We start from the raw sequence: 19,817 nt of genomic DNA on the forward strand, positions 1-19,817 counted from the left end.
CAAAAACCACCAAACCCCCAAAGAAAGACCATAAAAAAAAAAAAAAACTAAAACCTAGCAGGCAACTATCATAATTAAACATTTTTCAATTCAACAATATGCAAAATAGCACATTCCCTAACACTTACATTGCTTTCAACACTGGGGGGGGGGGGGGGAAAGGAGGCATGATGTTATTGTTCCTCACCCCAAGAAGTTTGTAGGGAACAACAGGCCTTTATGACCAAAAGAGAACAAGGTACCTTTTCCTCATCTGAATTCTGCTAGAAAAAGTAAGCGGCAAGAGTAGCAAGGTTAAAAATCAAATAAGCAGCATCAATACCATAAGAGAGTTAAGAACTTCACTGAAACTGCTACAACAAATTATTCTTGCCCTGGTGGCCAACCAAAATTAACTTAATGCCATATGCACTCAGAAAAGGGGAGACAGTTTACATATGTAACTAGACCAATACATTTATATTGAGCACTCTCACCTCAGTAGCTTGCTTACATGATTGGGAGCTAAAAATATTTTTCATATTACTCTTTAAACATAATATCTAGCTGCAAATACAGTCTGTATTTCTGTACTGCTAAAGACTTCACCTTGAATTAATCAGTGTGCTGGCTGTAAGATTTAGTCATGAAGACCACTGTTATCTTGGTTTCAGCCAGAACAGTAGTTGGCACAATGCTGAGTTTTGGATTTAGTCAGAGAACAATGTTGATAGCACACTGATGTTTTAGTTGTTGCTAAGTAGTGTGTACCCTCATCAAGGACTTCTCAGTTTCTTGTGCTCTGCCAGTGAGGACTGTTCTCATCTCAGCCCATGGGGTTTTACCTTTTTCCAGTTCTTCTCCCCATTCCACCAGAGAGATGAAGGAGCAGCTGTGCGGTAGTTGGTTGGTAGCTGGACACTTCTTGAGTTTTGGGTTCGTTTGAAACTCCTCGAAAAATATCATTTGACCCACATTCATCATTGTTGACAGATTATTGTTAGTAACTAAACAGATGAAACCAGCCCAAGCAATACAATGCAGATTTGCTACAAACTTTATGTACTTCAGTGTATTTAATATACTACATACAAAAATGAAAACAAAACCAAACAAACAAAAAAATCAAACCACATATTTAAACAGTGTTATACCAAGCTGTATAGCAGCTACTGCCATTCAATCATTCTCACAGGTAGACTATAGGGAAGGGTGTGATGGCTTTATTCTTCATTCAAAGTCTAGCCTGGCTATTCTCCTCTATCAGCTTCATGATAAATGTCCACCTGTAATTCAGTTATTTCACAACTATGTCTCAAAATAAAGGGTTTTGTTTGATTTGGGCCTTTGCAGAGGGCTCTGGTACAGAAGTACTACCAAAACACCTAAACAAGATTTTGAATGGCACTGCCCTCTTGAGGGAAATTGAGCTGTGTCACCTCAGCAAAGCCATCATCCCTTCACTCCTATTCAGGTCATACTTGCACTCCCCCACTGGCTTGCCATACGGTTCAAGATGAGAAGTTTTTGAAAAGCAGCAGTAGACTCACACCTAGGAAATCAATTATCTCTAGATAAAATTTAGGTTTTGTTAGCTTTTATTTATAGGTATTTTAGGTACAAACCAATAGGCCACTCTGAAGGCACAGAATCTATCTGAAACACATAAACCTGTCCCCAGAAATCAGAAATTTCATTTCTTCGTGAATTGTGGCCTTTTATTTTACCCAACAGACTGTGTTGCAAAAATGAGAGCAGGAATCAGAATCCAGCATTTTCTTTATTCTGCAAGTTCCTAATCACCGACCTCACAAGCATAATCTCTAGCCTAAGAATTTTTACATGCATTTTCCTGAGGCAAAAAAGTTTATCCTGTCGAAGTCATCTGTTGGTTGGAGTAATCCCTTGCAGTAACTACTTGAAGTTTTTGGAAATCCCTTTCCCAAAAAGCTGCTGTAATGACCAGGCTGTGGAGCACAGCCTCCAACAAGTCTTTATGAAAGAGCAGATACTACTACTATATCTATAGAATACCAAGTCACATGATTTTACTTTAAATCTTTATGCATCACCAAAAAAAGTCACAATCCCAAAATTCTCAGAGAAATTAAAAGAAAGTATCTTGTCAAGCTGGGATATAGGCTAGGCTGACATGAGAAGCAGGGGTATCTCAAGAAAGCTCAAGGAAAATTCTTTACAACCCTTGCCATCTGTATTGAAGAATTCTGTAGTATTGCAAGTCTGGAAATACCTGAAAATTATCACACCATTTTAAACAGACATCAAACTCATTAGCAAGTACTGCCAATGAGAAGCAACATCTTCCCATAGATAATATCTGTATCATGCTAGAATCCATGCTATGGCAAAGGGAATGAAGTACACTGCACATGAAGAACATAATGCTTTAACACAGCACAAAAGGAGACATTCATTAAAAACAAACAAACAAACAAACACCACAAATTACTCTATGTGTGGTTTAGAGTATGGAATCCATAAAGAACTTTTCTGTGCCTTGCATGTACTTAACATCTTTAGCTCTTGGAAAAATCACCTGCCTTAGCAGATGGACTTTGACTGATCTCTACACTAGATGCTGCTGCACAACACTGCAAGACTGTTGGGATAACAGAACTCACTGAAAAACATGAAGTTATGATACACACACCCCATCATTACACAAACTATATTTGGTGGAAATGGAGAATCTGTATGAGAAGCTTTGTACTTGGTTAAGACTTTTAGATTAACACAGACTTTCACTGAAATGTCTCACATGCTTCAATGTAAGAAAAATCTTCAAAGCAAGACCTTAGTAGTTTGTGATGCCTCAGTAAAAGCTTTAGAAGCATTGATCACCTGCTGGCCCTAACTGACTTGCTAGCACCTCTAGCTAATAAGAGAAGTTGAAGAATAAAACCAGAAAGATATTCTCTATACAGGCTTGAATCATCCAGCCTTCGCTATTAAAAACAACAACAACAACAACAAAAAAAACAACAACAACAACCCCTTCTAGTAGTACACATTCCTACAAATGTCCAAACCAAAGTTTTCAATTGGAACGTTATGCAAAGTCAGTTGGGAGAGAGTGGAGAGGGAGAAAAGACATAAGAGAGAGGGTTAAATATCCTTATATCAACTATTTAAAAAAATTACCATTTTATTTTTTGAAATAATTATAAACACTGTGGGGAAAAAAAAAATCAAGTTATTAATTATCCGTGCCACAAAGCACAAGCCCTTCAGTTCAGATACAAGGATAAACATAATGGAAGTGGAATACAAGTGACAACAGGTCTATGAACTACTTCCAGAAGTCTGAACTCCAAGCAGCCCCTTCTCCAGTTCAGCAATTTTATCTTCCTGTGAGGCTGTGTAACTCCTTGCTGTCTTAATGAGAGAGTCATGATGCTTCTCCAAACAAGCCTTCAGATGCAGGCATATTTCCTAGAAAGAGGAGATAAAGGTAGATGGAATATCCACAAGCCAAGTCAGTATTTATGCTTTATAAGGATTTAAGTGAGAGTGGCCTGTTGGTCTCAAGTGACTTCAAACATACTTCATCCCTTACTTAAGAAACAGCATTAACAGAGCACAGGAAAGTTACAAAACCCCAGAAGAATAAGAGCAGCCACAAGCAAAATCCCAATATCATGATTCTGTTGTAAGTCAAACAGTCAAAATACTAACATGGTCAAACAACTAGCACTAGCTCAGGATTCACACTACTACCACCCCGTTCTGCATTAACCTGTGCCACCAAGGTCTTTGCTACTGTGACTGACACCATTGTCCTCCCAGCATGGACAGTACTTCAGTAATGAAGAGATAGGCAGACTATGATCCCCTACTCCACACCCATTAGGATTTCTGTCTCTTTTGAAAGCTGAGCTGGACAGTCATTTTCCTGAAAGCCTAGAGAAAGTGTTTGTGACATTGCAAGTGGTCCAGTATTTGAGGGAGACTGTTGAGAGGATTCTTGTACTGCCCATCACTACAACACAAATGTAAAGTCTCACAGGTCAGGTCCCAGACAAGGTAAAAAAAAAAAAAAAAAATATAAAAAAATAAAAAAATCGAGCACCATGATACAAAAACTGGCATCATGCAACTAGCATAATATCTGCTATAGGCACCGTTGGGAAGACAAGTTTAAAATTTGCCTCCTAAAATACTGGGCTATCACTACATTCCAGTCTTTTCTCTCTGGTCTGTAAAGCTCAATTCTGTGGGCCACCTGTACAGCCTGCAGAGACAAGAACAAGCCCTTGCAACCCAGGGAGACCACAGGCAAGAAGCACTCTTCCTCCCACTATCCATCCAAACTGCCACCTGCACAGCCTACTCATTTTTAGGCCCAATAAGTGATCCTTTATCTATACAGCCCAAGTTAAAAATCAGTTTTGATAATACCAAGTAGGATTCCTTTAGGGGAAAAAAAAAAAACAACCCACACAAAAAAAAAAACAAAAAACTCACCTTAGCTTTTCTTTCTTGTTTTTCAGCATTATCATTCAGTTGCTGGATTTTGAATCTTGTCTGTTGGATTTCTTTTTGAATGGCCAACACTTTATCATATACAACATCCCTCTTCTCCTGAACTCTGTTACAATATCTAAAGGGGAGGAGGCGGGGGGAAGTTAGTACTGAGCTATTTGACTAATTCCATATTAAACTTAACCCCACCACAAATAAAGCTTAAATTTTATGAGCATGAAACTAGCAGCTTCCAGAAGCAATGTTATATATAATTTACTTGCTTGGAAATTTGTCCAGTTCTGAAACTAGAACAACTCAGCTACAAGACGCGCAAGTGTAACAATGTGAGGAGCATGTTGAAGAACTTCAGTTGTTGCCAATCAAGGCAGCTCAAGCGACTCCAGTGGAAACAACCTAAGAGAGAGCTGGACACTGCATCTTCCTGCCTTAGCTTAATGCAGTACAGGTCAATACAGTTCAGGTGTCAACAAAGAGCCCTGCCTAACTCACTGGAGCACATTAGGGTAGTAACTAAACTTGATATTTCAGCATAATTAAAAGTCACACATTTTCCTTAGCCCCAGATCACCTCACACCAAATTAGAGCTCTAAGCCCATGCATCTACGTATGTCCATCATTTAATTGCATTCCAAACAAAGACTAAATAATATTTCCCCATCTTATAGGTAAATTCAGATAGCTCCAGCTGTGAGCTGCTATATAATCAGCAAAGCTGTTAGTGTGAAAACAGGAGAGCTATTTTTCAAATGCAAAAAGACCTACCAGTTTATACTAAGCATTTGTACAATAATTACAGTTGAAACTCCAGCAGCTGCTTTTGCTAAAGAATGGCTCAACTCATATATAGCAATAGCCTACTTATACCCTCTTAAATCAAGGGAACAGTCAGGACATATTCTCACATTCACCAGTAAAATCCCTTGTTTTCAAACCATGGTTACCTCCCTTCCCCTCTTATCAAAAACATTCAATTTTATCACTTAAGGGAAATATCTAACACATTACAAAGAGATAAATTTGTAGCAACTTTTAACATAAAAGAGCATTAGATTGTTATTTTCATTATTTTGAAGGAAAAGTAGCTTTTAATCGACCTTATTTAGCTGGTGCAATACACTAGATGAGGAGCAAAGAAAGCCTGGGAACCTTGCTGCCATTCTACACATCATACAAGTTTTATTAGTGTGACTATATCTTAGTCGACTCTCTTAACTCTGTGGAAAAAGCTCTCTTCCACTACAGTTAATCTACCTAGCCAATAGTTTTCTATATTCCCTTTCCTATCTATGCACAAAAAAATGTTATATAATAAGCTCTCTGTAACAGTTCAGCACCTCTAATCTTGCACTGAAGCCACAACATTACAGTTTGCTGCTGCAGAAAGTAACTGCTGCGCTGTAAACACAGCCTTGCAGCTTGCCTTCAGCATATGATAGGAAGGTAGATGGGCTAAGAGGCTTTGATCAAATGACACTTCCCCTTTTGTTTTAGACACATCATGTCAGGATAATACTCCTCTGAGATATGAGCCCCATTTCCCCATGGGTCTTGAACATCTTTGATAATGAGCAAAAGTGGCAAGGGAAATTATGAAAAATTCATGAAAGGCAAATGGGGCTTTGTTGAAGTCTGATAAGTTGGAAAATTATCCCAATGTGACATTCTCTTTAAGAAGATAAAAGAATCAAGAATAAGCATTATAAATTAAATTAGTGCTCCAATAAAAGAATTGCTGTCAAGTCACATTGCAATTATTGATTTGAGACCCCAACTCCCTGCCTGCAGCATTACTGGTCTTCATGAAAAGCTATCCCACATCACTCATTTTCTTCTCACTGTTAAAGTACATGTTTGTATCAGACGTGAACTTTAGTAGCACCTAACAAAGACATAAAGAAGCATCATACAGAAATGTCAACTCATCCATACTCAAATACAGTATGCTTATATTGCTCAACATCTTCACGCTTCTTTTTTATCCTTATTTCAGCTGTAGACAGCTTCTCATGTTTTGCAGTGACCAGTCTCTTTAAGGACGTTTCATCTGTCTTCCCCTTTTTCAGCTCCATCTGAGCACTCTCAAGCTGGTCCTCCAGATCTCTGACCTAGAGTATAGAAGTATTGTAATGAATTGAGTAGCGGGGAGGGGAAGGGGAAATCAAAATCGCGTACCCTACTGGTTTACTAAGGTTGTAACTAACTCCTTGCTTTTGGAATAACTGATGCTAACAAATTCTCTCAGTTAAATCCCAGTTCCCTAGTATTTATCTGACTTTAAATGCATTCAGCTGGACAAGATCCCATCACTTAGAATGATTTTCAGAAATTATGAGTTCTGCTATAGCTCTTAGCTAAGGGCAATTTGAACATAAGCTACACAAATACCCCAAAAGACTGCATACCATTTTTCAAATACTCCTAACAATTTTATTCTTTCAAAACCGAGTAGCAAATAGCAAGGTACTGTACTGTGACAAACTTTTCATCATGGAAAGGCTGGCTTAGTAATAAGTTAAAAGCACTTAAGCCATAACAATTTCTGAAGTAATAATTTTTTGCTCTTAGTTTCTAGGCAGAAGAAACTGGATCTCAGTTCTCTTCTTCCATCATTTCCTACCAATAATCCCAAGACAGTTCAAACTATTTTAGGTCAGGTTTCTATGGCAACAAAGGCTTTTGACTATTAAAAGTGGTCAATAGTACACGAGCACAGCTATGTTTTACTGACATTTTTGAGAATGAGATTTTTGAAGTTATCCGAATTCTTCCTTTTTGGGGAAGAGGAGAGATGGGGACTTTCGAAACAGACATTTACTGACAATCACCTATCTTGCTTAGTCATTAATTTCCCCTACCCTGACATAAATTTGCATAATACTAACCTCTGATAATACACTGGTCAGTCTTTCCACATTTGCTCCCTGTCTTTCCATCTTCTTTTGATATAACTGCACCTCCAGTTGGCATGATGGCAGAACCTCAACTAAGTCTCTATAACCTTCATATTTCTCAATAACTTCTTGCTTTAAAGAGAAAAGACTATTAACAAATAGCTTTAGAGCTCAGCTATTATTCTGTATAGTATTAATGCATAGTAACTTTTGTATCCATTCCCTCATTGTTTAATATACACTAGAAGTAGTATTTAATAGTTCCTGAAATAAGATCTTCAGTTTGTAAATAAACGTTTATTTGTAAAGCACAGACAAAGTGACACACAAGTGTTTTACACTGAACTAACAAGCTTGTTAGAAGAGCTTTCAGGAATGGAAGAAAGAAAAAGGAAAAAAAAAAGAAAAAAAGCACAACCACACAGTACAGTAAAGAAATTCTATACTGGTAAAACCAGAGTTACATACAGCATCGTAAAAACAGATGTCTGGAATTAAAGCAATAACACTTCCACCTTTGGAACAAAATTAGCTAAGAGACAAAGTAGTGCAAGCTTCACTGATGTATGAGTGATCATGAACTTCAAACATTTCAAAACCGAACATTACTACAAAAAAACAAAACAAAACAACCAACCACAAAAAACCCAAAGCAACTAGAAAGATAACTCAGTGTTCAGCATACTAGTGAAGACAGACATGAATTCTAGAAACAATGAACAACAGAAATACTATGAAGAATATAATCCAAATACAAGGATGTTTGTAAGCTGCAAAATATTGTCAACTCTAGAGAGCAAACAGCCAGACAGATACAATATAAATTCAAGAGTTCTACACCTGGTTTCATAAATAAATAGTTACTCATTGAGGACAAAACAGCAGTGACTGCAATCTAAAAAAAAATAAAAATTAAAAAAATAAGAAGCCACACAAACCAACGACCAACACAAAAAAAGCCACACACACAACCAACTTTCAGTTTTCTCTGAAGATGATTTAATTTCAGACTAAGCACTGTTGATTTGTCACTAAAAGTATAAGTCATTCAAGCAGCAGTTCTAGATTATGACAGTTCAGTAAAAAGTGCCTTTTCTAATAGAATACCTCCTTGTGTGGACAGAGAAAAACCTCACCTTGGAACTCTTCAGTTTCTTAACAGTCTCTTTCATCATTTCTTTGTAATTTTTCAGTTCCTCTGGACTCTCCACAATTTTTGATTTTAGCTGCTCTTGTTCTTCTTTCAAAGTAGCCATTGTCACTTTAAGTTCATTCTAGTTAACAAGAAACACACTTTCAATATCAGCAACTAGGTGAACAAAGAGGAATTGTGACGCATGGTTTGCCAGGGTCTTGCAACGAGACAAATACTTTTCTCTAAATTGTTCTTTAATTAGAATCATAGAACAGTTAGGGTTGGAAAAGATCTTAAGATCATCTAGTTCCAGAAATTAAAAAAAATTAATTTCCCCTAAACAGCATTAATATTTCAGATCAAAGCAGTAAACAGTCCATTTTGCTCCCTGAACATGCTTATTCAGGTGCAAAACTAAGTCACAAGCACAGTGCCTAACTAATATTCCACAAAAGGCCTGCCAGCTAATATGCATTACCAACAGTGCTCTCCTTCAGAACCCCTCACCTAGGGCAATCAAGGTAGCCCATGCATAGTTTCAGAGACAGCTATATCAATCTGGTAGAAGAGCTACAAGCTTCCTGTGCAATCTCTCAAAAACCTGCTGGTTTATCCCCACCAGGTCAGTGGCTGCCTCATTAACCATTCTATCCACTGAAAGTAAGCCCATAGCATCTTAGAAATCCAGATTTCTTGCCCTTTAACAGGTCAGCTTCCTGAACACAGACAGAGCTTTACATTGAAGAGATGTGCATTTAAAATTACCAAAAAAACAAGCCAGTAAAACTTCAGGGCAGGGAGGTATGACACCAAATCAGTTTAAAAAATAATAAATATATATATATGTATATATATATATATATATATATATAGTAATAGTCACCACCTAAACATTACCTAGCTCCAAGAATAATTTGATCCTAGAAAGAAAGATGATCTACTAGTTGATCTGAGATGCAAGCAACTGCCTACCCCCACACAGAGGTGTACTTACCAGTTTTCGGGTACTCTCTGAAATAGCTGACTTCTTCTGTGCAATCACTTCTTGCAAAGCTGCCTAAAAAAAAAAAATAAAAAAAATTAATCAACAAGCTTTAAATAAATATCTCTACAACTGCTGCCTCTTTTACCTTTCTATCACAGAGCTGTCTACAAGTAAAATCCCATTTATGGTATCGTTGCAGTAGTTTAACCAGGCGAACAAAAATGCAGCCTGTAAGGTTTAAAAGACAGGGACAAAGAACATTGTCACAAAAGCCAGTGGGAGCACTAGGGATGCAGCCAACAGTAGGTAACTAGGAACAGGGATAAGAGACAGAGTACTACTTCATTCTAGTCTATGCTGACCCTGACAGCATCATACACACAATCTTCTTCACTAGAGTCACTATTCCTGAGAAAAATCTAAGTTAATACAAGGTCCCAAATAATATAGAGGTCACATGCTTAATAACATTAATAGTAGAGACATGCCTTAAAACTAAAATAAAAAATAAAAAATAAATAATAAAAAAAAACCCACACCCACCCACAAAACAGAAACAAACAAACAAAAAATATCTGCGATTAGTGTTTTGTTCTGTGGGCTTTTTTTTTTGTTTTCTCTGAAGCAGATGAAAAAGTTACATATTAGACCTTAGAGGCAAGTTGTCATTGCTGGAAAGTTACCCTGCAATCAACCCTACTCTTTTTGCTAGGTATTTCCTTTGGTGACCCTTCTTAGGCCTCATTTCCTGCCATGGCTCACCTCCAGATCCAATTCTTTGAATTCATAGGGAAAACAAAGGGAAATGTACTCATGTTATTGTTCAGAAGTGTGACATGTATCTCCCAAGTCATTGCAATTATGCATTCCAAAAAGAAAGGGAGTACAAAAAGTATATATTCAGCTCTAACTCCAATTTCCACAATGTTTCACATTCCTTAAAATGAAATGAAGGGCTGGTGCTAGGTGTTAGACAAGACACTGAGTTGCAATGACATTTGTTTTAAATCAGAAAAGTTCCCTTTATTCTTTGTTAAAGTAAAGGACAGGAAACAAAAAAAAAAAAAAAAAAAATTCAACAGAAATAAGGAACACCCATGATCAGAAGCCATAGCAGCACTTGAGAGAAATGTATAACAAGATCATACTTGTTTTCGACGATAGTCTTGCCTTAGTAGTTGTTCCAGTTCTCGAATGTTATCTGTTAGTTGCTTGACCTCTGCTTGATGTTCAACTGGAACAGTACTAAGCAAAAAAGGAAGATATTGGACAGTTTCAGCACAATTATAGTCAGGTCAACAGAGCACAGTAGCTAAAGCAATCACTCTCTCCAAATAGTTTACAACCAGTAACTTCAGTAAACAGGTCAAGACAGTCTCCAAGTAACACATTTTATTTTCCTTTACTTGGAAGATTCCATAGTTGAAGCATAATCTAAAGAGCTATTTTGGCAAGAAGTGGTACATACTGTCCCAGGTTCAGCAGTAGCAGTTATTTTTCTCTTTCTTAGTAGCTGGTGCAGTGCTGTATTTTCAACTTCAGTCTGATAACACACCGATGGTTTTAGTTGTTGCTAAATAATGCTTACTCTAACCAAGGACATTTTCAGTCTCATGCTCTGTCAGTGAGAAGGGGTGGGGGAAGCTGTGAGGAAGCAGAGACAGGACACCTGACCCAAACTAGCCAAAGGGGTATTCCATACCACAGCATGTCATGCTTAGTATATAAACTGAGGGGAATTACCCAGAAGGTCCAGATCACTGCTCGTGTCAGGCTGGGTATCAGTCAGCAGGTGGCAAGCAATTGTATTGTGCATCATTTGTGTTTATTGTTTTCTTTCCCTTTTCTCCTTTTAGTTTTATTCTCTCCCTTATTGTTTCCCTTATTATTGGTGGTAGTAGTAGTAGTTTTGTATTATACCTTAGTTACTGGAGGACTGTTCTTATCTCAACCAGTGGGATTTACATTCTTTCAGTTCTCCTCCCCATCACTCTGGGAGCTGGGTGGAAGAAAGTGGGGAGTGAATGAGCAGCTGTGTGGTTCCAAGTTACCAGCTGGGCTTAAACCACGACAAAGCGTAACATACAACTAAATTTAAAGATCATGTTTAACAAAGCACAAGAGAACAACACTTTGACCAATTTTGTGGTGATTTTCATTTACAAAATTTGCGTATTACTTGCCATTGAAACAGCTTGTATTAGAGTAGACCTACAGCTAGCTAGAGAACCTCCTGTCTAGCACATACCAAGAACAGCTATAGGAGAAAAATCTCATTGTTTTGAAAGTTAACTTGGAAACTAGCCATTTCATCATCCTATTATCCACAAGCAACAAAAAAAAACAACAACATAATGCAAATACACGGGAAGAACTAAATGGCCTGAAATGAAAAATGGGGCAAACATGTCAAATAACTAAGGAAGAGAACTTCATGCATCTTTTAGAGATGGCCTTCCTACAGCTATTGCAGAAAAAGACATCTCAGCAAAAACTAACTATAACAGCAAAAGGCTTCACCATAGTCCCCAAAAAACAGTATCCTCTCAAAGAAACCATATACTCCCAAAGTCATATTTTTATTCTCTGCCAGCAACTCATCTAGCCTAATGCCAGTAGAGCTACTTCCATTAACCCTAAACTAACCCAACAGCAACACCTCTATCTTTTCTAGCCTATTTCCCAGGCAGGCTAACCACCACCACAGTCAGAAAAGGGGCAACAGACAAGTCAAGTTTGCTCAAGGTAAACATTCCTCCAGTAGTTATCAAACAATTCTGTCAAATCACACAGCTTAAGTACTCAGTTGCTTTTTAGGCACCCCATATAGAATCATTTAGGTTGGAAGAGATAGAATCCAACCATTAACCTAGCACTGCCAAGTCCACCACTAAGCCACATCCCTAAGCCCCACATCTAACATATTTTTTAAAACTCCACCACTTCCCAGGGCAGCCTGTTCCAATGCCTGACAACCCTTTTAGGGAAGAAGTTTTTCCTAATACCTAATCTAAATCTCCCCTGGCACAACTCAAGGCCATTTCCTCCACCTTGCTATAGCCTCCTTTCAGGTAGTTGTGGAGAGCAATAAGGTCTCCCCTGAGCCTCCTTTTCTTCAGGCTAAGCAAACCCAGTTCCTTCAGCTGCTCCTAATAAGACTTGTTCTCTAGATATTTCATCAGCTTTGTTGCCCTTCTCTGGACCTGCTCCAGTACAAGACAGCACCTGGGCCCAAAACTGAACACAATGTTCAGGGTGCACCCTCACCAGTGCCGAGCACAGGGGGACAATCACTTCCCTAGTCCCATTGGCCACTGTTTCTGATACAAGTAGAGATGCTATTGGCCTTCTCAGCCAGCGGAACACACTGCCAGCTGTCAACCAACACCCCCAGGTCCTTTTCCACCAGCCATTCTTCCCCAAGCCTATCGCACTGCATGGGGTTGTTAGGACACAAGTGCAAGCATCAGCACTTAAGGAACCTCATACAACTGGCCTGAGCCCACCTATCCAGCATGCCCAGGAAGTGTGAACTGAAGAAGAAAGTCACATAGTACATCTCACAGTGCTTATTCCTCCTACTCACTTCAGTTTCTCCAGCTTTGCTGCTGCCTCCCGATTTGCAGTCTCCAGTTGTTGGTGTTTCTCCATAGCTGCTTTCTGCAAATTAAATATTCAGAGATAATTTTTTATTTTACAGGAATATAGTTTTTCTCTGGGCTTCTATTAGAGCCCTGCTCATCATTATTTCACATGAAATGCACCATCTATGAAATTTTGAGATATTCAGAAGAGGAGACATCAGCAACTCAGGCCACTGACTGTACATCTATCTTTTCTCAAAATAATGCAGGGTATGAGACCTTTGCTTATCAGGCTAAACTATCAAATAAGTTACCAGAAAAAAAAATAAAAATCAGATAATAGCTCAAGAAATAACTTAGCCATGGTCATAAAGAAATTGTTACAACATTGACAAGCTCATCCACTCTTCTAAACTTACAAGTTTCCTTAGGAGCTTTGCAAAGGCTCTTCTTTAACCATTTACAATAGCTGTGTATGCTTATAATATGCAATATAGTTGTACAAATTTCACGTAATATTAAACTGGTACCTTCCTGTATTACTTAACTATATTTAAGATTCCAATGTGTTACATAAACATGCAGTTAGAAAGCACAGCCTTCATGCTCCCAGCTCTCGGTTAACATTAATTATCTTTAAGTAGGTATCTAGAGCAACATGGCACCTAATCTTACATAGCTCTGTTGTAACTCCAAGTAGACCTCACGTCGGGATTCTCTGAAATGCATGAAGTTGAGAATACCACTCAAGAAGCGAACTGTTCTCTTTGTTTCTGAAATAGGAATTGCAAGCCATCACTATGCTGGTTTTCACATGCACTGCAACTGCTTAGGAAAAGTTGGAAAAACTTAATTCAAAGAGGCAAAAATTACAGAACAATAAAATCCAAATTAGTTCTTCTCCTGCTCACCTTGCAAAGGTTTCATAGACTACACAAAACCTAGCACCAAGCTATGAACTTACAGTGTCCTAGCAATTTATGCAATTTAACAGAAATAGCAACTTAGAAACTACAGTATCACAGTATCACAGTATGCTAGAGATTGGAAGGGACCTCAAAAGATCATCTAGTCCAATCCCCCTGCCGGAGCAGGAACACCTAGATAAGGTTACACAGGAACGTGTCCAGGTGGGTTTTGAATGTCTCCAAAGAAGGAGATTCCACAACCTCCCTGGGCAGCCTGTTCCAGTGTTCTGTCACCCTCACTGAGAATAAGTTTCTTCTCGAGTTTAAGTGGAACCTCTTGTGTTCCAATTTGTACCCATTGCCCCTTGTCCTATCATTGTTTGCCACTGAGAAGAGCCTGGCTCCATCCTCGTGACACTCCCCCTTTATATATTTATATACACTAATAAGGTCACCCCTCAGTCTCCTCTTCTCCAAACTATAGAGACCCAGCTCCCTCAGTCTTTCCTCATAAGGGAGATGCTCCACTCCCTTAATCATCTTAGTTGCCCTACCTATTAACATACAGCCTCCCACTAAAACAGAGGTTAGGGAGAAAGAGTGTCAATCTTCAACTACAACTCTGAAGACAGAACATCACTGTAACTCTCAGGCTAACCAAAGACAGCAGTTTGAATTGCAGGAACTCTTTGGCTTTATTCCAAGCAAACTTTGTGGAATATGATTACAATGGCCTAGGATGTCTTAGACAGTACAGAGCCAGAAGTTCCTCAGGATAGCCTTTTCTATTTTGTTTGTGTTGTACCTGAATTACCACAGCTGGATATTGAAAAGGGTGAAACAAAAATTCAGTTGCTTCCTACACAAGCATCAGCATAATAAATCCTATGGCATTCCATAGCTGCAAGGGTAATTTTAATTATCATCTATTCTTACAGCATTTCAAGTATGTCACAGTCCACTCTTTAGGCCAGCAGTTAAACAGACTTCTAGCGTTCAAAACTCCCCTCAATTACTTAACTGGATTAGCATACATAAAGAGAAGAACTGCTCATTAGAACCAGCTTGTCTAAGGGCCACAGCAACCATCAGAAGATGGAAGCCATGAACAGTTCCCCATACTAGATGCCCATCTGGCTATGCCATATGAGATAAAGCAACTGGAGATCAAGCAACACCTAAGACCCCAGGACACACAAAGATTACAGTGCTCTTGCTTACTTGGGTTTAACACATCAGCAATTTGAAAATCATTAATCTGGCACACTGGAAGTAACCGCTCCCTGCAAGGAAAACAAAGTATAACTTTATCTGCAATAACCATTATTCTGCTTTTGTGCTATATCCACTTACTACAAAATGGATCTTGTCCCTCTAACCCCAGAGCATACATACAGGAAGCACAGATCACATTAAGTCTCAGAAGAATCACACAGTAGAACTCCACACATTGATCAGCATTAAAAATTTGTATATCATCTCACAAAGTTTGCTATAGACAAAATACTTGCCTTTAGAACATGTTCTTACACTAATCAAGAATTCCTACACTTAACTGTTAGTCAATTCTCCCTTTACAACTGAAACTAAGCTTAAAGTCTAACATTCACCTCATTTCAACAAAGAATCTACACAGGATTCAGGCAGCAAGTTTAAACAATAGGTACTTAAGATCCCTCTTCTAGGCGTAATGATGAACTTCTAGCCAAAGTATATCCATCTTGGCAAGGCCGGATTATTTAGTTAACACATTCATTTTGACAAGGTAGCTGCCTGCTGAGAATTTTAGTCTATTAAATACTGCTCTCCCCTCTTCATCTGCAAATTTCACATTGCTCAGAACCAACAGTGGAACCAGCATCAGCAAAAAGGCATAAAGCCCCACTACTTTTGGTAAATTGGACCTTTAAAAGGAATTGCAACTGAACAGATGCAGCATCTTCTACTTACATGTGAATATACAAGTTACAAACGGGTAGAAAGCCTTCAAATATCTGTGGATACATTACACCCGTGTTGAGTGGCATCTAAAAAATGAAGAGTCAATGCATAAGTATAGAATATTTAAACAAAAACTACACAGGTCTGTTTACAAAACAGAAGATAATTCAAAGAGGTTAAACACCAAGGATGGTCTCCCCATCTCCATATGGAACACAAGTTAGAGGCTGAAGAACGCCATCAAGTTAACCAGCAAACTATTTTAAGTGTCAGTTTTGGCTGGTCAAATTGTAAGATGACAATAGTAACTGAGGCAGCAACATTACAAACTCTGGAATTCAATCGAAACCCTCCATTTTATTTTGTTCAAAACTGGTGCAGAAGAACAATTTCAGCATTACATACCTAACACCAAAAAGCTCTTCCCTTAAGCATCTGAAATTCACACACTCAACCGTTTTATTAAGAAATCAGAAGGCAGCAGGAGTGGTACATGGCTACCCATTTCTCATATTTTAAGCCTCATACTGTATTAGTATCCCAGTTAATAACTTGATTCTTTAGAGGCAATGACATCTTGTGCATATATTATCTTTCCTCTCAGTTTATTCAAAAATGGCGTAAGACATTACTATTTATCCTCACTTAGGAATCAGTTCTTGTTTAACACAGACAGAAGATAAATTGTTAATCAACAAGGTAACAGTTAACATCCAGCTGCACTTCTCCTTATTTTCCTCTCAGTTAAAGTGGACATGATAAAACATTAAAAGCAATATCTACTTTCCTCGTATACCTGTCTAACACCTAAGCAAAGCAAAGATCTTCCCTCCAGCCAGAACTAAAGGCAGATGCCTAAGGAGCAAGTACATGTTTTCAAGGCCAGAGATGGTGTTCCTTCATAAGCTTGTCCAATCCCTCCTGGACATTACAGACATTTCCAGCACCCGCTTCACAGCTTAACTGCAGGAGAGGGGTCTCCACAAAGCCTGTCCTTATAGCCAACAGTGTAAGTGAGCTCCTTTTCATGCCCACTAATCTCGCTAGTGGAAAAGGGAGTCTCCTTTCCATGAATAATACATAAACAAACAACCCAGAGGCAGCACACCCACAAAACCACTATTTCTACAAGTATGTTGAGCTGAAGCCAACTTCTACACCAGGAACAATGATCAAAGCAACTTCTCAGACATGATCAGCAAGGCCCCAGCAACAGCCCACACATGATGCTCCCAGGTTTGTTTACAACCTGGTAAACAACCAATGGTAAACAACCCATACCAAGATACCACTCATGCAATGACAATATACAGAACAGTAAACTACTTCCAATTTGATAGTGAGAAGATGAAGCCAACATTTAATTTATTATGTGCAATTATTTCTTTCACATCTCATTGCACCTGCCACTACCAACATACCATGTAAAAATGCTCCAGGCGGATTCCACATACTTTCTGCAGGACTCTCATGTAAATCATATGTAAAACTTCAAGCTGCAAGAAGACATGAATCAGTATTACAATCATAGAATAGTTAAGGGTGGAAAGGACCTTAAGATCATCAAGTTCCAACCCCCCTGCCATGGACAGGGACACCTCCCACTAAATCATGTCACACAAGCCTCTGTCCAACCTGGCAGCCTTGAACACCACCAGGAATGGAGCATTCACAACTTCCCTGGGAAGCCCATTCCAATGCCTCACCACCCTAACAGGAAAGAATTTCTTCTTTATATCCAATCTAAACTTCTCCTGTTTAAGTTTTAACCTGTTATCCCTTATATTATCACTACAGTTCTTAATGAATAAATACTGTTTATTCCATATGATTTATTATTCAGGGCTTCCAGACCAGGCCATGAAGACTGACAAGTCTTTATGACAAGAGCCAGCAAGACTAACAAGTTTTACCTTCCAATAGTTTGGAGTTCAAGCATTACTATCTCATAATACAGTTATAAGAGACAGCAAGCAGCCTGGACAACTACAGCCCTACCTACCACAGCTATGCATTGTTTCTCATTATACTGCTGCCCACGGAGCAGTTTTCAAAACAGGTGACACCAAATTCTGAAAAAGGTCATAGCATGTATAAATCCCCTAGCAAGGGCACCCTTCATCATGTTATTAAAATGGAGTGGCAGAAAATACCTACAAACCAGTTATTCATTTACAGCACTGAATTCACCATGATCAATTCAAATCAATTTCACTTCTTAAAAACAATCACCCCATCATTCCCTAACTAAGCAGGGCCAGCCTCCTCCAGCAGGCACAAGCACTTACCTAACAGCACAAGGAATCACACAGTACATCAATTCAACTTTAAAGTCACTTCACTTTTGTTGAGGACACTAGAAGTCTGTTCTAACACAAATAGTCAGACAGATACAAGAAAAAAAAAAAAAGGTGGAGCATGGAGGGGCTGGGTTTTGGGGGAGGTTTTGGGGTTTTTTTTTTTACAGCATTGGTTGAAAAGCATTAGGTGATCAACTAAGCTGTTGAAACTATGACACTGTACTAAACAGTAGCTATTTTAACCTAGTTCCCACAGAACCGAGAAAGACAGGTTGTTTACTTCCATGTATGTCCATGTTCAAACCCTCACCCCCTTCCTGCTGAGACTTGAGCAAGCTTCTCTCAAGCTGAAGAGAGCTGTAGGTTTAACCCTGGCACTCTCACAAGACTAACCTGCCGCATCAGAAAAGCAAATCACCTCACTTAGAAGGCATTGCTTCACACCAAAGACCATGCAAGCTGGGGAAAACACCTAATAACAAACTGAACAAGTACTTCATTGTGTAGAGACATATGGGCAAGGCTGTAAGGACTCTCAAAGTAATGAGGGCATAGAACAAGAGGACCAGATGTCTTCTTTCGAATCAATGTGGGTCTTTCTCTTTTTGATAAGGCCTGAGAAACAGATAAATAGCTGCAAAAGAAAACAGCTAAAGGAGCCTCTCAGGGTGGTAAATACACCCAAACAAGAACATGTCCTTAATTGGCAAAACTAAATAAGCCTTCCAATGTTCTTAACTAACAGGTTTCCATAATAAAGGTAAAATGAGTGGGGATATTTCTCCCCAGTAGTCTACCACAATCCTCAGAGACCACTCCTCAAATTCACAGCACCTGCACCACGGCCTTATCTACCCAAATTATCATATGCAATGAGTAACAAGAATCGGATGGGCACTTCATGGACTTATGATTAATACGTGCATAATACAGCTATATAAGATGTAATCTGTCTCTTCTTGATGTGCATAACAGGCAGAGCAAATTCCCATGCACCTGGTACCGTAACAAAGTAATTATCAACTTTCTAGCCTATCATCCTGGCTATTTCGAATCATATAATAGTTTGTGTTGGAAAGGACCCTAAAGATCATCTAGTTCCAACCCCCCTGCCACAGATAGGAACACACTCCACTAGACCAGGTTGCTCCAAAGCCCCGTCCAACCCGACCCTGAGCACTACCACGGATGGGCTCCTCCTGCCACTCCCGCCCCACCACCGCAGGCCGCAGCCTCCTCCAAACACACTCACGCACCTTGGGGTTGCCGAACACGTCGCCCTTGACCAGGTTCCGGGCCTCGGCGCCGGTTAGGATGAGGCCGCGGAGGTAAGTGATGATATCGTCGGGGCTGTATTGAGGGAAAGTAAGCATCTCCATCCCGGCGCAGGGCTATCACAACACCGCCAACGGTCCCTCAGCTTGAATATGGCGGGTAACTCCCCCGCCACAGCGCCGCGTCACACGCAATACGCCGATGGCCAATCCGCGACCGCGCCGGCGGGAGGGGGCGGGCCTTGGTTAGGCCCCAGCGCGCGGCGGCCGTTGGTGGCTTGGGGTGGGGCCGCCTGAGGCGGTTGGGGGGAAT

At 39.4% G+C, this 19,817-nt stretch overlaps 1 protein-coding gene across 1 annotated transcript; it reads right to left on the minus strand.

Annotated features, from left to right (window-relative positions):
• Positions 1-3,154: 3,154 nt before the first annotated feature.
• On the minus strand, positions 3,155-19,767 carry NUF2 (NUF2 component of NDC80 kinetochore complex). The gene is made up of 13 exons (XM_061345525.1): positions 19,487-19,767; positions 17,352-17,426; positions 15,940-16,016; positions 15,211-15,272; positions 13,757-13,854; positions 13,084-13,157; positions 10,646-10,742; positions 9,507-9,569; positions 8,514-8,651; positions 7,369-7,509; positions 6,416-6,591; positions 4,465-4,600; positions 3,155-3,432 (listed from the first exon to the last, which is right to left on the minus strand). The coding sequence occupies exons 1-13, from the start codon at positions 19,607-19,609 to the stop codon at positions 3,283-3,285; spliced, it is 1,410 nt and encodes a 469-aa protein (XP_061201509.1). The 5' UTR covers positions 19,610-19,767; the 3' UTR covers positions 3,155-3,282.
• Positions 19,768-19,817: the final 50 nt, after the last annotated feature.

Source organism: Neopsephotus bourkii, unplaced genomic scaffold (assembly GCF_033783945.1).
Source record: "Neopsephotus bourkii isolate Nb327-2 ecotype Australia unplaced genomic scaffold, CSIRO-AGI_Nbou_v1 NB_234, whole genome shotgun sequence".
Taxonomy (NCBI): Eukaryota; Metazoa; Chordata; class Aves; order Psittaciformes; family Psittacidae; genus Neopsephotus; species Neopsephotus bourkii.

Excerpts from the sequence above, each read along its gene's own strand:
- NUF2 (XM_061345525.1), bottom strand. The coding sequence starts at position 19,609 with ATGGAGATGCTTACTTTCCCTCAATACAGCCCCGACGATATCATCACT. Across the intron at positions 15,273-15,939 it reads TGTAACTTGTATATTCACAT|GGAGCGGTTACTTCCAGTGT; the intron begins GTAAGTAGAAGA and ends TTTTCCTTGCAG. Across the intron at positions 13,855-15,210 it reads TGCTGATGTGTTAAACCCAA|AAACAAAGAGAACAGTTCGC; the intron begins GTAAGCAAGAGC and ends TTCCTATTTCAG.